Source organism: Astyanax mexicanus, chromosome 1, assembly GCF_023375975.1.
Source record: "Astyanax mexicanus isolate ESR-SI-001 chromosome 1, AstMex3_surface, whole genome shotgun sequence".
Taxonomy (NCBI): Eukaryota; Metazoa; Chordata; class Actinopteri; order Characiformes; family Acestrorhamphidae; genus Astyanax; species Astyanax mexicanus.
In genome coordinates, this window is record NC_064408.1 from 56295777 (window position 1) to 56312209 (window position 16433).

General features: G+C 37.6%; 1 protein-coding gene across 1 annotated transcript in view; it reads right to left on the reverse strand.

Moving 5' to 3' along the window:
- Nucleotides 1-16433, reverse strand: part of ift172 (intraflagellar transport 172) — an 88450-nt gene that overhangs the window by 34489 nt on the left and 37528 nt on the right. The window contains exons 26-34 of the mRNA XM_022662765.2: nucleotides 13229-13318; nucleotides 12655-12752; nucleotides 11613-11748; nucleotides 11369-11485; nucleotides 10993-11135; nucleotides 7427-7520; nucleotides 7156-7220; nucleotides 4577-4757; nucleotides 2060-2169 (exon numbers count right to left, since the gene is read on the reverse strand). Coding sequence (XP_022518486.2) covers nucleotides 2060-2169; nucleotides 4577-4757; nucleotides 7156-7220; nucleotides 7427-7520; nucleotides 10993-11135; nucleotides 11369-11485; nucleotides 11613-11748; nucleotides 12655-12752; nucleotides 13229-13318 — 1034 coding nt within the window. The remainder of the gene's footprint in view (nucleotides 1-2059; nucleotides 2170-4576; nucleotides 4758-7155; nucleotides 7221-7426; nucleotides 7521-10992; nucleotides 11136-11368; nucleotides 11486-11612; nucleotides 11749-12654; nucleotides 12753-13228; nucleotides 13319-16433) is intronic.

The following is a 16433-nucleotide window of genomic DNA, read 5'->3' on the forward strand; positions in this document are numbered from 1 at the left end:
GCTTTAATTACCTCAAGACTAGACTACTGTAATACACTACTGTCAGGATATTCCTACAGTAACTTAAAGATAGAGTTAGTTCAAAATGCTGCAGCCAGGGTCCTTCCTAAAACTAAAACAATTAACCTTATTAGTCCAGTCCTATCAAAACTGCACTGGTTGCAGTCAAAGAACACAGACTATAAAATTGGGCTTGCTCCTGAGTTCTTGCCTGACCTCATCTCCTATTATGAATCACCGCAATTTCTTAGATCACAAGGTGCTGGTTTCTTAGTAGTTCCCAGAATTCAGAGTTCTGCAGGAGGAAACACTTTCTCTTATAAAGCTCCCCAACACTGGAATAATATATCCCGGACTGTTCGACACTGTCTTAATCTTTAAGTCTAGACCAGCGTTTCTCAACCTTTTTTCTATCACGACATCCTTTAAAAGTATGCAAAATGTCAAGGCACCCCAGTTTACAATGTATTAAAAACATATACTCACTACTTCAAGTGAGAACGAGGGGTGCTGGCGGAATATTTTATTTCAGGTGAGGGGGGGGGGGGTGTAATTTACAATTAGCGGGAAACCTGTTGACTTTTCAAACGAGTGAAATACTCTGATACACTCACTGCTGAACTACCACTGGATGAAGAAGTTAATGGCTCCGATTCAGAGTTATCTCAATCTGCAGTCTTCTTTTTTAAAAAGCGTTCGATGCTAGCTTGAGTGCTTCACACAAATCTCGCAGTGCATCGCGTGGGGGAAAAAAACTTTACAGTGTGTCCCAATTTAGGGGCCGCATCCTTCGGAGGCTGCATTCGAAGGCAGATTGCGTCACAACTGCACAGAAGTACATCGCCTACCTCTGTGGGTCGCATCCTCTAGAGTATGCTGCCTGTGAATGTTATAATGTTACCTCCGCTATGTAAAATATTGTGGGAGTTACATTAAATTAAACTATTAATCCACACATTGAAGAGAGAACAGAACCAGTTCAGGTGCTGTCCCTGTTTCAGGCGGTTTACCGGAGTTCGCTGTTGTTGTGCCAAAAAGAGTCCCCTCCCGATCGAAAAGGAAAAGCAGACATGCGCAGACTTGCTGTTGACGTCAGCGTTTTCAGAAACCTCCATTTTCCCCGTCCACACGGCTCTGCTGGAGCGGAGTTTTCAAAAATCTCCACCTTGGGAGACGATTTCAAAAAACTTCGTTTTCAGTGTGGACGGAAGGCCAAAATGGAGAAAAAACCTCTGTTTTCAAAAATGCCAGGGATTGTGTGGACAGGGCCTTAGTTAGGCTGTTTTACTCAGAACTGCCAGAGTCATTAACCACACTCTGATAATGTTTTATATTCTCTGTTTTACATAAATCCAGTCAAAATTAATTCCATCTTTTTGCTTTTCTGTTTTCTCTATCTATCTCTTCTACATATATCGAGATACCCTGTTGCCCAGCCTGGCTCTCCACTGCTCGCTGTGTTGCATCCCTGCTCTACGACCCTGCACTGATCAACATGAACACACTCAGAATCTGTTTCTATATTAGCCATAGCTCTTCATTATCAATTATGTGCTCATCACCTTTTTACATTGTAGCTTAGTACCTGTTTCTACATTATCCATATCTCTCCATTATGTGCCCATCACATTTTTACATTCATAAATCAGTACCTGTTACATTAGCTATAACTCACGTTATCTCTCTGTACTGTTGTTTTGTTTTGTTCTGTTATTTGTTTGTTGTTTGTTATTTCTTCGTACTGAGCAGGTACACCCCAGGGGAATGGGTTCCTCTGACTGAGTCTTGGTTCCTCTTATAGTTTCTTCCTTTTAAAGGGAGTTTTTTTTTTTTTGCCACTGTGTCCCACAATAATTGATATCTCTGTGGTGCTGCTCATAAGAGGCATGGGCCTGTTTTTCTCTGTAAAGCTGCTTTGTGACAACTTCTCTTGTAAAAAGTGCTATAGAAGTAAAATTGAATTGAATTGAAAACAAAAACATCGGAAAAGCATGCATCATACAACTGTACTTCAAGAAAAGAAGCAATTATAATTCCAAAGTAATTCTGCCTTTCATACCAATTTCCCTTTTTTGCTACCTCCTTTTCATACTCTTCTTGGAGAACAGCTAGTTGGCTCGGTAGGTACTCCTTACAGATACGCATAGCATCACTCCACATCTTAGCATCCTAGAGCAAAAAAAAAAAAAACACAAAGCAAGGAAAAATAAAAGTTAAAAACAAACTGTTATAGATTTTTTTGTAAATAATAATGTTAGACAGCAAAAGCAAACAAAGAAAAAAATATATAAAAAAACTTTTCGGTAACACCTCCTTACAACAAAAACATTTAAATTAAAAATAAATGCCAGCTTAACAACGGAAGATTTCATATTGCTAATGACAGTTTGATTTTCAGTGCTGATGCTGAAACTTAAAGTCTCAGAAAGGGAAACAAGCCCAGAAGACCAGAAAAACTGGGTGCCTCAGACATGACACACAGTAGGCTCAAGGCTGAAGGAAACAGATTAAGGGACACAGGTTTAAAAGAAAAACAAAAAAATACAGGGTAACTTTATTTCAGCCTGGTTACAGAAAAATATTTACTGTATATTAGATCCAGTACCCACACAATTACTTAAACAAGCACTGCCAAAGGTGGGTAAACCATTACTTAAAATAATCAATTCATCCCTTCGCATGGGCTCCGTACTCAATTCTTATAAATTGGTGGTGATTAAGCCCATTTTCAAAAAGCCAGATCTGGACCCCCGCAAGTTTACTAATTATAGACCAATTTCTAATCTTTCCTTTGTAGCCAAAATTCTATAAAAAATTGTGTTTAAGCTGCTGTGCTCCTATCTACAAAACAACAGTATTCATGAGGTTTTTCAATCTGGATTTAGAGAAAACCATAGCACTGAAACAGCTTTACTAAGACTGACTAATGATTTACTTTCTGCTCTGCCATCCTTGTACTGCTAGATCTTAGTACTTCCTTTTACCCCACAGATCACGCTATTCTGCTTGATAGGCTAGAAATGGTGTCCCACAATGGTGTCCCAGAATGGTTCCACTATTCTCTACTCTTTACATGTTACCTCGGGGTAAAATCATCTCTAGGCATGGTACTAACTTTCACTGCTATGCTGATGACACGCAACTTTACATATCCGCTAAATGCAACGCGGACCTCTGTCTTAATCAAATAACAGACTGTATTAAAGAGAGTACACAATTTTCTCTTACTTAAGTCTGATAAGACTGAGGTTCTTCTATTAGGTCCTAATATTGATAAAAACATAAATGTTAATTCTGTAGACATAGACAGTCACTTAATTATACTTGGTAAAACTAAGGGTCATCTTTGACCTATTTCTCTCGTTTGATGCACACATACGTAGCATAGTTAAAAATGCATTCTTCCATTTACTAAATATAGCTAAAATCCACAGTATACTCTCTCTCGAAGATGCTGAGAAGCTGGTGCATTTATAACCTTAAGGCTGGACTACGTGTGTTGTTGGCCGAAAGTCCATGTAAATTACTTCATAAACTCCAGCTAGTTCAGAATGCAGCTGCGAGAATGCTTACTAGAGCTACAAAATTCCATGACATTACCCCTATTCTTTCATCCCTACACTGGCTACCTGTTAAATTTCATATAGATTATTAAACACTTCTCCTGATGTATAAATCCCTCAATGGACGGCACCGCATTATACCATGTTCACTCCACTCCCAAGATGCTGGCCTGTTATTAGTCCCGCGTATTAGAAATTTGGAATAACCTCCCTATTAATATTTAATATACTTAGACACACTCTCAATCTTTAAATCTAGACTTGAAACATTTCTACTTGATCAAGCTTTTGAAGAATGTCTCACTGCAATTTCTGTAATTTTCCTCTTACTGTTGCCCTTCTAACTATTTGTCTAAAATTCACCCAGCAAATATAAACCCAGCCCTAATCAATTGCTTTCTCTTTTTCTCCCACATTTCCTGAGCTGCTGCTTCCAAGTGCCCATCCCACTCCAGCAGAGTTTTATAAAACCAATCTAACTACTTTTTCTTGCCCTCCCCTCTTTGTTCTCTCTCTCTCTCTCACATGTGCTAAAAAAAATGCCCGGCTGGCCGGCCTGCCTGGATGTGTCCATTGTGGTTCCAGCTTTCCATGATCAGCCCTGTCCTTTCCTACTCAGCAAAATTATTACACAACCGTTCTAACTCAGGCGTTTTTCACTTCCTAGCCTTTCTGTTTTCTTTATCTATCTCTTTTACATGTATGGAGATGCCCTGTTCCTGATGTTCCCAGCCTGGCTCTCCACTACCCACTGTGTTGTACTCTTACTCTACAACCCTCAACTGATCAACTGTTAATACACTCAGAATCTGTTTATACATTATCCATAGCTCGTCATTATCAAGTATGTGCTCATCACCTTTTCACATTGACACTGAATTAAATGAAATTAAATAATATACTAATATTTAATATTATAGAAATGTATTTAAGAATTATCAGAATTATCATTATTTGTACAAGTCTTGTTTGCAGAAAAAAAATGTGAAGAGAAACACAGTAAAGGTGCTTACTTTGTAGTACTTGACGGCCAGTTCAGGCCTCTGGGCACGAAGGAGGAGGGACTCTGCTTTTTGAAAGTCTTTCTGCTCAAAGCAGCATTTGGCTTGGGCCATTAGCACATCTGCCATGCTGTCTGGGTCATGGCCTTCAGACACTCTCTGGGCTCCACTCCAGTCCTTGACATGGATGTACCTGTACACCAAAAATCAGAAATAATTTTATAAATATTGTCAGTGCTTAAAGAATACTGATTAAAGCTCTGTTAATTTGTTCTGTTTAATTGGATAAACTGCTGCATTTTTTATATCCCAGTTGGCATTGGGCAGAAGGCAGTATACACCCTGGAAAAACCACCAATCCAGTAAACTCAGCTTCAGTCTTGTAAATTAATCTACTAGTTTATTTTTTGTAATTATGGTTTACTTAATTTAATTTTATAATATTTAGTTATAGCAGCCCCATCTTTAAATGTCAATCGCTCTTATTCTGGAGAGTACCTTTCGGTTTTGCAAACAGAGACATGAATGGATTAAGTTCTACATTTGCTTTGTATGACACTGTGGCAACCAGACCAAAATGTTTTGTGTGTGTGTTGTTCTTAAAGGTGCTTCACTTGCATTTGTAAGAAACAAAAAAAACAAGACAAAGGCATTCAGGATCTAAAATACACCATATGACCAAATGTTTATGAACAACCCTTCTAAAACCGATACAGATTTGCAAAGTAACACACACAGCTTGGGCCCTATCGTACACCCCGCGCAAGGTGTGTAGTGTGGCGCGTTGCCATCGTACACCCCGTCAACAGCCTATTTTTACGCCTTGCGCAGGCGTCCTTAAAATATCAATGAACTTCTGGAATATATTAACGCTGATGGATGTGGTGTTCTGGAAATGACGTGTGTTCAGGTAAATTTCTGGAGTGTTTCTATGTTGGCGGCGGAAAAACGCGTTGCGCATTTGATCCTGTAAAAGGACGTTGAAATTCAATGGTCAGTGGCGCACCAAAAACTGAATCACGATCACCCTGCGCTACAAAAAAAACCCATACCATCACTTCTTTACCACAGTAAAAAAAAAAAAAAAAAACCTTACCCAGAGCCTTCAGCAAATAACTATAAAAATAAAATATACTTAAAAATCTGCATGACAGTTATAAGGACTTATATTTATGTTCAGTACACAGACTTAATAACTGTAATTTAATTTCAGCAAACACAAGCATTCTGCTGTTTGAGAATTTTAACAGATGCTTATTCTCACTCAAATGCTGGAGTTTTAGAAATAAAAAAAAAAACCATAATGGACAAATCAACTAAACATATTTTTTTTTTCACTTCGCTATTATTTAACTAAAAATTCACTTTTGTTATTATTATTTTTTATATATCTAAAAAAAAAAAAAAAAAAAAAAGGACATTGTCACCCTGGCCTCTGGGGCTGTCCGTCAATTATATAAAACTTAAAACTTTTAAAATACACAGAAATATAAAGCTATATGTTGGCGTTCGTTTCTTATCACCAGGACAAATTTATACAAATATTATTATCTCTCTCTCTCTCTCTCTCTCTCTCAGCGCGGAGCTGAATTCAGCACGAGGCTGCAAAACTCAGTTTAGTTAAATAAAATAAGATGAGTAAGGACCTGTAAAGTTAATCAAATATTCTCAAATATAAAGGATAGGTTGAGGTTTTTATGAGCTGTTTCAATTAATTAAAACTGAAACTAACTGAAACTTTTATTATTCTGCGCACAGAAAGCCTGTTTTAAATTATTTTTTAAATATGTTTATATTTTATATTATTTATTTTTTAATTCATTTTAATTATTTTAATTATTTTATTGATCAAATTATATAAAAAAAATGTTGAACATTTATATATTTTTCCCATGATTTCCATGTTCTTCGTTTACTCATATAAATTTTATAATTTTTTATCATTATCATTTTACTTCATATTCACTACTATTATTTTTTTCTTTATAAGATATACATTCTTTATTTTTTATGTATCAATTTTATGATATTTTAAAAATGTCCTATTTTTTCTTTTTTATGTATATATTTTAATTGTCTATAGTAAATGTTTTATTTCTAATTTTTTAAAAAATATAAACAATAAACAGAATAAAGAATAAAATAATTCTGGGGCAGATAAACATGAACCTATTAATACCATGCCTAATACTTGGTGTGGGCTAGAGTATATAAAGCTATCCAGCAGTGAGCTGTGGAGTAGAGGAACTGTATAGTGTTACATTCAATACTTGTGCCATATGTGTGCTTTAGGTCCGTAGGTTTTCTGTTCCTTTTGAAATTGAAGTAAGTAAGTACGATTTATTTATTTTATGCACATTTAAAACAAACCTCAAAGTGCTGTTCAAAGAATCAGTACCATACACATGTAAATACACAATGCAAACACAAGTAAAGCAGCTGATAACAGTACAATGTGGCACATAGAGAGACTAAGCAGGGGTATAATTTTGATTCTATTTCGATTTATACTAGTTATATGTTTATACATTTACATATAAGTAAAAAAAAGTTTTGAAAGATAAGCATTTACATGCATGGCGGTCACTTACATCATCACAGCCTCCTTCGGTTTTCCTGCTTTGATGAATTCCACTTCTGCTTCATCGAAATTGCCCTTGAAAAAGAAACCTCACTGTTGCTCTGGGCATCATAAGAACATTAATAATATTGTCATACAAATATGGAAATTTAGTAAATACACACTGCATAATACAACACCGTAAAGAGACAGAGACATATCAGTAAATTATGACAGAAAATGCTGTGTACTGTGGGTATACTGCTCGAGCAACATGTATTAAATAGGCAAAGCAGCAATACCTCATCTTCTAGGAACATGGCATTCTTCAGGTGGATTTGAGGGATCTTCTCTTTCATTGATAGCCGAGCCAAATCAAAGGCAAAGTCAAATGAACTAAAGGGAAACATGATTATTACTGTTAACATTTAAAAAGATTTGTCTACGCATACAAGAGTCTATGAAAACTAAACTGTAAATTCTCTGCTTTAAATGTCATCATGACATTTAACTGTACATGCAGAATAAAGTTAATAGTACACATTTAGGTCTGGACGTATTCGGGCAGTCTTTGTAATTTGGCTTCTAGACACCACCACAAAGGACATAAAATAAGGTCATCAATAGGGGTGGGAATCGTTTACTATCTCACGATTCGATTCGATTCCGATTTTGGGGGCCACGATTCGATTCAAAATCGATTTTTGATTCAAAACGATTTGAATTATAAAAATTTCTGCTTCTGGCTTATGAATCTTATTGAAAAAAAACCCTCCATAATATACACTGGTCCTGGAGCAGGTAATGTGTTACAAAAACAATAAAATGTGCAGGAATGTGGGTCCTCAGTGACAGAGGAATCACTGGGATATCACAATGACGTTAATGAACAATAAATAAATAATAAATAACACTGCTTTATTACCAGGCTACTAGAGGTGGTGTGTAGGTGACGCTGCTGGGCTGATGTGATGATAGCAGTGGAGCGCTAAAGTTCAGGAGCAGCTGCTGATTAACTAGTTAATTTAAGGTCGTTGTATTTCTTCAGAAAGGGGGCAGGAGGTGGAGAAATTAATTCATATGGTCCATTCCTTAATTCCTCTGTGATGAGGAGCTGAAATTAGCTCTGATTAGCTTATTGTTATTTTTCCGTTCCGCCTTAAATGCTGCAGCCCGCTGCCACCTGTAGCGTTATTTAAGGTGGAACTGGAAAGTTAGCTAGTTAGCTAGCTAACAGTTACTGAAACTAACTACTAGCGATCTTTTTTATGCTTGTTATGAAGCATTCTGCCATAAAACATTGAAACTACACGTTAATCTAATGTAATATAGTGCTTGTTCTGCCATCTTACCGGTGATTCTCAAACACCTACGCTCTGTGTGTGTCTGGAAGATCTCCGTTTGAAAGGACAAGCGCTATCCCCAGGGTTGCCAGGTCCAACAAAAATACCCAGCCCAAAATCAGTCTAAAACCCGCCCCTCAGAATCGATTTTGGGACATTTTAAATCGATTCTGAATCGTAGTAAATGAGAATCAAGATTCTTATGTGAATCGATTTTTTGGCACACCTCTAGTCATCAATATGTGTTTAATGTGTAGACTTTTTTATTGAATGATGTTTATGTTTAAACATGCTTTCTATCAATGGTATGGAAACACAAACAAACTTTGTTGTATCTGGTTTGAGCAGTGTGACACAAAAAAATGTGTAAATATTTTATTATCCCACTTATTTGCATTGCATTTGGTATGTAATACCCTTTAGGCTGAAAAAAAAACAACAACCAGAGAGATAAATGGAAAAAAGGGACACTACGTCAGCAAAATAATATTAAAAAAAGAAGCAGTGCATTGTTGAGCTTCCTACAAGACCACATAATTATTTCCCCTGGGAAAAAAACTTCTGCCACATTGGTGTTGTAATGGAATGCTGTTGTATTAATGATACTAAGGGCTGTTTGTGGGGGAGGATTGACGCAGCAGGGATCCAGAGTTTTGGTCACGTGCACCACGTAGGAAACGCATCACACATTGGAGCCTAAGGGGTGGGGGGGCTGGAAGAGCATATAAAAATGCATGAGGGGGGTAGCTAGGTAAGCCAAATTCTTTGTGTTTAGCACTCAGCACTGTCTGCCTTCAATAAAACTTTGTTACTCGCTTCGATCCTGAATCAGCATTCAGCATTATTCTTCCACTCCAAACCACCATTTTCCCACAGTTTTTTAAACTGGTATTGTGGATGACTTTCTCTTTTGCTCTTTCATGATGCTTTAGGCTCTAGCCAGAGTACGGGCTGCAAAATCTCTGCATCCGACCTCAACTGGGAGGCACCTCACACTCCATCCAGGCTGCTAACCAGTCCTAAATACTTGGAGAGCTTCCTCTTCAAGTACGCTTCTTTCAAGTGGTCTTCACATGGGAATTTCAGCTTCAGCAGCACAGCTGGCTTGGTTGACTCACACATTATGACAATGTCTGCTCAGAAGGTGGTAATAGCGATGTGGCTTGGGAACTTCAGCTGCTGTTTAAGGTTTACCAGCATCCGCTAATCTCTAACAGTTGTCTGGATACCTGCCAGCGAAGTTCGGTCGAAGGCTTTGCCCACACAAGTCCAGTGCTGATGGCTTCAGCGATGGTCTTAGGGACTTGCCTCCACCGGTATTGTACTTCTCAAACTACTGTAGTGAAGCAACTGAGCATAAGCTCTTAGGTACCCCTCTTGGGACACAAGGAAGCATGCTGGTGTTTCTGCTATCCCCATTGTGTGTAGGTTAAATGAGCTTGGAAGCACATCAGATACTGCCTGGATGAGGAACTTGATGCAGTAAGGCTTGGCTTTCCAGATCTCATTCCCACTACCTTGCATGATCTTACCTCCTCCACAGCTTGGCCACCTTGAGATCACAAGAGTCCCTGTACTGCACTTTTCTTGGCTCTTAAAACGTTAAATTCCTCTGCCGAAGATTTAAAAGGCAGCTGCAGTTTGTGGTTGCACCCATAGAGTCCAATGCTGCTCAGGCTGACTTTCCTCTCTAAGCTCTCAACGGTGTAGACAAGGAGGGGCCACGAGATCCTAGGCAGGACGCCATGCTGGTAGACCAAGGCTAAAAGCCTTTTCAGGTAGACCAGATTGCCATGGATTTCAGCCAGCCAACTCAGCACAGGTTAACTGGGTAGAAGTTGAGTCTTTCAGAAAGCTGTCAAAAACCTTGTCGAAACTCTTGACTGGCTTCTCTGTTATCACTGAAACGGTTGTACTTGAAATGTAAAACTTAAAAAATATGTAGAACTTCTTCACCTTTCCTTTTCTCAGCACCAACAATCTTTAGTTGGCAGGTTTAAAATGCATAGGGGTCCACTTCATTATTTTCTTTGAACTCTTCAGGATCCACTCTCAGTTCATGCATGAATGTCCTGATGGGTGCTTGTCGTTGTCCAGAATTCGTTTGGGGCCCTCTGTACGCTGGTTCTGCGGACTTGGTGAGCAAATTCATGGCCAGGGAAAATAAAGTCACAGAGATGGCGCACCCTGTGATGATACCGATCTCCAACTTATATGCCAACTACATGTAGTTGCTCTGGAAGAGACCCTCATCCAGAATAATTTGAGTATGGAGAAAAAATAATAATGCAATCATGCTTCTGATTATCTGTTTAATATATCTTTGGCCAGTATGGTAATACATGTTAGAGCTGCAGTAAAGGTCTGATAAAGAATCTCACCAGAGGTATGTCATAATTTGTTGATATCCTTAGGTTGTTAACAGGTTACAGTATTTTTTTTATCAAATAAATTTTTAATTCTTATACACATTTCAGATTGTTGTAAAAAAAAAAAAACAAAAAAAAAAAAAAACACTGTCTTACCGGTTTTCTGCTGCAAAGTCGATGGCAGTCTCTAGTAGGCCAAATTTTTTAAGCAGTTTGACAGCTGCCTCTCCCCCCAGATTTTTGCCCCAGAGGTATGCCACCTGCTTATGAGCATTAGCTGGTCCATGGCTCTTTGACACCTGTCATACACACAATACAGCAAAAAGAAATGCTTTCACATGTGTAGCCTCATCCAAGTGTTCCAGTTCACAACAATCCCCTGTCTAAATTATTCATGCATCATTAACACATGCGGATTCTGACCATTTATTCTTTATCATAAACCAAAAAAGTTGGTTTATGATAAATATTAAGGCCAAAATACAGTACAAAGTACTTATAGTCACAGTTGTTGCCATTTTGTTCTGCATACCCTATGGGCTTCCTCCCACATGTCATTAGTGCCATACATGTTGACTGCAGCTTTCCAGTCCTGGCCCTCAATGTAGTGATACTCAGCTTCCTGAAATCGTCCTTCAATCTCCAGTTCCTGTGTACAGTACAGTGTTGTGTAGAGGAGCTGTTTTGACTAATGTTGAAACTCTATACAAATTATCAGAGCAGAAATTATCAGTACAGTTGTTGAACACAATATGTAAGGGTATTTGTTATCTCACCTTAGCTAAATGAATGTGAGTTTCTAGCAGCAGGTCTTCGTGGTATCTGGCAACCAGACGGATTGTGTCGTCATACATCTTGTTCTTCTTGTACATAGTGATCGCCAAATCAGGCTCACTGACTGTGATAAACAACCTAAAGAGCATGAAAAAAAATCTGCTAAATAAAAAAATCTGCAAAAAAAAAAAAATAATAAAAATAAAATAAAAAATAATACATATATATTGCTTTGTCATGTTTGCTGCCTTTGTTTCTTCAATTGACCCCTTTATTGAGCTATCTTAGGATTTCTTGCTCCATAAGTGAATTTATGTGTTGTCCAAGCTTTCTGGTGTATCACGGACTCAAAGAAGACCTTCCCTGTGGATTCTGTTATCATTATTGGAAATAACTGGGTGGACTAAAGTACTTTGACTAAGATGCAAGCAAAGGACTATTGGTGAGCTACATCCATGTTAAAGCTTTATACCTGGAAACATTGAACTTTATGGGAAATTCTAATGGGGACTGGGATGACATGACCAATACAGGTCTGTAAAGGTGCTTTTGTTAATGCTGCTATTGTTTTTTTTCCTCTTTTGTCCTTACTGATTGAATTTGTAAATATATAATTTGCTGTTGGCTACAATACAGTTTTTGTATGCAGTCTTAGACTCTTTCTCTATTTCTCCAGGGCAATTAAGTTGGTTTTCCTCCCTTACATTTAACAGTGTCTCATTTTAACGAAGAACGTTACAAGTTGCTTTGTCACAATTTGTAAAGTGTATTAGAGTTATTCATTATTTTGTTTTATCCACTAAATGTTACACACCCACTGTGTGCCAAGAGTTAAAATGATGAGGTTTAATCTTGGTCAAGTATAATAATAGTATAATAAAAGTAAAGTTTAGTACAAAAAAGCTATGTTCAGTAAAGATTGTCACATGTAAATGAGATATAAAAAGTTTTTTTTTATAATTTGAAGACTAAACTTCACTGAATAATGTATATAATGTAAAGTAATTTTAACTTAGACTAGTAGTGTCATGTATGGGTGCATACCTTTCAGCCTCTTTGTACTTCCCGGCCTGCTCTAACTCATAAGCCCGGCGTATGTAGAGAGAAGATACTTCTTCCTGGGTCATGCATTTCATGGCAAGCTAGGTCAAAACACAGGATTTTAAAAGAAACAGCGCTTTACAGTTTATTTCACAGTAATGGTGATTGAGAACCTTAAGCTGTCAGAAACCATGCCCTATTCACTAAATAGCACATATAAATCACCAAATGCACCATAATATGTAGTGTAACTATGTACCCTAGTGAACATGGAATACTCATGCATTATTTGGTGTGCATATCCATGTATAACTTGGCTGCTGAAGACTGCTGAAACACAATACGCTGTTGCACAAATAACAAGGTGTAGGAACTCTTTCACTACCTTGTCAAATGCTTTTCCATAGTGACCTAGATTTTCACATGTAGGCTTTAGGGAGTAGGTTTTGATTTGGCAAACTAAAAAGAATAAAGCAACTTTACCAACAAACAACTGTGTTCTGTGGTTCTGCCATTCAAAGACAGCTGTGTTGTGACCTCTGTGTATAGTTAAGTTCTCCAGAAAAAAAGTTCTTGCCTTGTGTGCTTCCTCCCATCTTCCCGACTGAGTGTACATGTCAATAGCTTCTTTGATATGGCCTCCTTTTACAAACAGGTGCTCTGCTACCTGTAGATGGAATGAAAGTAAAGCTGTTATAAAAAAAACACTTTAAACAAAAACATTTAAAAAAAGGTAAATAGAGTTAGGGTCTAAAATGTAAGAGTTTCTATAGACTATAAACACATACAGCAGGAAATAGCTCAAGTGTCAAGAAATATATATATAATAATAAATATTTAAAAATAATACAATATAAAAATATTATATTTTTTATAATCTAATATATAATACTATAATTAATGGGTTGGACAAAGAAACTGAAACACCTGGTTTTAGACCACAATAATTTATTGTCTCGACGGACAGTTCTGGTGGAAACAGGAGAGTTGAGGTGCACTTTGAATCAGTTAATCCTGTTGGATGTGGTTGGTCCTTTTTGGTGGTATGCTGACATTACCCTGGATACCGTGGCTCTTGATACATTACAAAGACTTGCTCTCTTGGTCACAGATCCGCCAGCAAGACGTGCACCAACAATTTGTCCTTTTTTAAACTCTGGTATGTTACCCATAATGTTGTGTGCATTGCAATATTTTGATCAAAACTGCGCTTTTACCCTGCTTATTGAACCTTCAAACTCTGCTCTAGATAAAGCATTAATTTTGAATTTCTAACAACTTGGTGCCGTGACCCGGATGGCATACTGAAACCTACTTGGTGAGTAAACGTCATTTCGAACTGAAGAGATGTTTTGGCTGGATAAAATAGGAGTTAGTAACTTTTCCTCTCTGAACTGAGAGATGTTTGTTTGTTACTTCTAGAAGCTAGGCCAGGACAATATTTCAATAACGGTTTTTATCGCGATAAGAAATGTTTCAATAATGGTGATATCATTTTTGTGGCATATCTATATGTATTATTTACAGAGTCTCTCACAGACAGCCGTTTTTTAGCGACGCAATCAGCCTCCTTAGCCGGGCTACGTCAGTGCGGGATGACGTAATCATACAGGCACGTAGCCGGCTAGGCTAGGCTAGGCCTGGGTCGGCTCCGGTCTGCTCTGCATCGCATCTAAAATGTCCTGCGATGAAGCGAAACGGACACTAACCGAGCGGATCTCAGCCGCGCTCCGCTCTGCACCTAGAATCTCCTGTGATTAAGCAAAACCGACCCTAACCGAGCGGATCTCAGCCGCGCTCCGCACCTAAAATCTCCTCATGAAGTTATTTATAGTTGATATTTGTTTGAGGTTTGTTTATTTGATGGGGATATCATGTTCCCTTTATGTATATAAAGGCTTTTTGTTTTCCCTATCCTGGTTGAAGCACTTTTTTTTTATTTGTTAAATTTGTTTACAAAAGAATAAGAAGCTCTGCCTCTCTTGTAATGTAAAGTTATTTATATTGGTAATATCTATATAGGTTATAGGTTTGTGTTTGACAGAGATGTCGTTTTTATTTTGCTACATGCTAATAAAAGTGAGCATTGATTTATTCTGACCATTTTTTATTTCTAAAGTATTATACAGTTTTTGTGAGAGGAGGCTTTAAAGACTTAAATTAAAATTTCAGATAGCAGTGTACAGATTTTCATTGCAGGGATTCTTAGCAGTTTTTCTAAGGCCTTCAAAGTTTTTATATAGATATCGAAATTATATTGTATCGACCGAAATTAAGGAATATATTTTGATATAAATTTTGGCCACATCATCCAGCAGTACTAGAAGCTTAACATTAGTAACTGTTATCCTCTCTGAACTGAGAGATGTTTGTTTGTTACTGCTAAAAGCTTAACATCCTGAATCCTGAATTGTCTGAGAGTGACCTCTCTGATGGGTCAGAATCTGTCATCAGATAAAGATTCTGGCCATGCTACTGGTAAAACACACTTTCCAATCTGTGTTAAAATGAGACCTGTAACTGTTGTATCCTCTGAGGTACTTAATAGGAGAAATGCAGGTGGTGAATCTAGAGTAGAAATTGGGCACATTCCTTTAGATGCAGCAACTTTGGACACAATATCCAAAGAGTTTAAATCTCCAAGGGAAATGGGGCTCGACTTCAGCAAAGATGGTAGACAACTTGCTAAAAAGGTGTTGAATGCTTTGGGTGACAAAGGCCAGAACCTTGACAAAGGGTGGGAAGCTTTTGATGACTGGATTAAATGTAAATGCCGTGAAACAACTGATTGGGGGCAGATTACCAACTGAAGACACAGAAAGGGAGAGTCTGCAGCAGACTTCTGTGAGAGGTTTGAAAGAGTTTTTCTGCATCATTCTGGTATTAGCTTCTACAATGCTGATAACCTCAACAATACAACTGATGGTCCCCATTTTAGACAGCTGGTTGAGTCACTTTAAACAGATCTTAGACAAGCTCTGGTGACTGCTGTTCCAAACTGGGGGAAAACTAAATGGGTTGATCTTAAGAATGAACTGGATCATTTGGATGTGGATCTTGAACCAAACTATGTTCCTGCATCCATAGACATCCTCTCAAGAGAAATGGATCAAACTTGGGTTCAAATCAAACATTCTCTAATCAGAAAAAAAGAGTGCCACTACTGCCATAGAATTGGTCACTTTTCTCGAGCTTGTCGTAAAAAGCAGGCAGATAGACGCAAAAATGGATGCCAGTTCTAGAGGCAGCACAATGGGAAATTCTTTTGGCCGGCTCTCACAGGAACAGATGATCAAGATTTTACAGGGTGTCACAGGGCAGTTGGCTTTGATATTCAGTGCTCTACAGGGAGTCACACGGATATCTACAATTTCTAAGAACTGGATTTCAATGGTTTCAAATCACAAAGTAGAATCTTAAGTGTCTTATGAACACGCTAAATTTACCTATCAGGTTAAGCTCATCATAAGCTTAGTAGCATGTTAACAACTCCTTATTGAGATTTGAGTGCACTTTTTGAACTGTTTTTGTTTTATTCTAGCAAGGGACTTGAGGTCAGTCCTGATTTAGTTATGCTGTGCTGGTGTACAACATTTGTAAATGTGCCAGGCACATTTAAAGATCTATGATACTGTAGGTCTTGCATTGTTTTTTATGCAAGAAAAAAAAAGTTAAAAGACTATATGATCAATTTAAAATTGTTATACATTGAATAAACCACTATACGATCAATTTAAGTTTTATACTATTCAGTTACAACCTGTAGTTTGAGTTCCTGATCA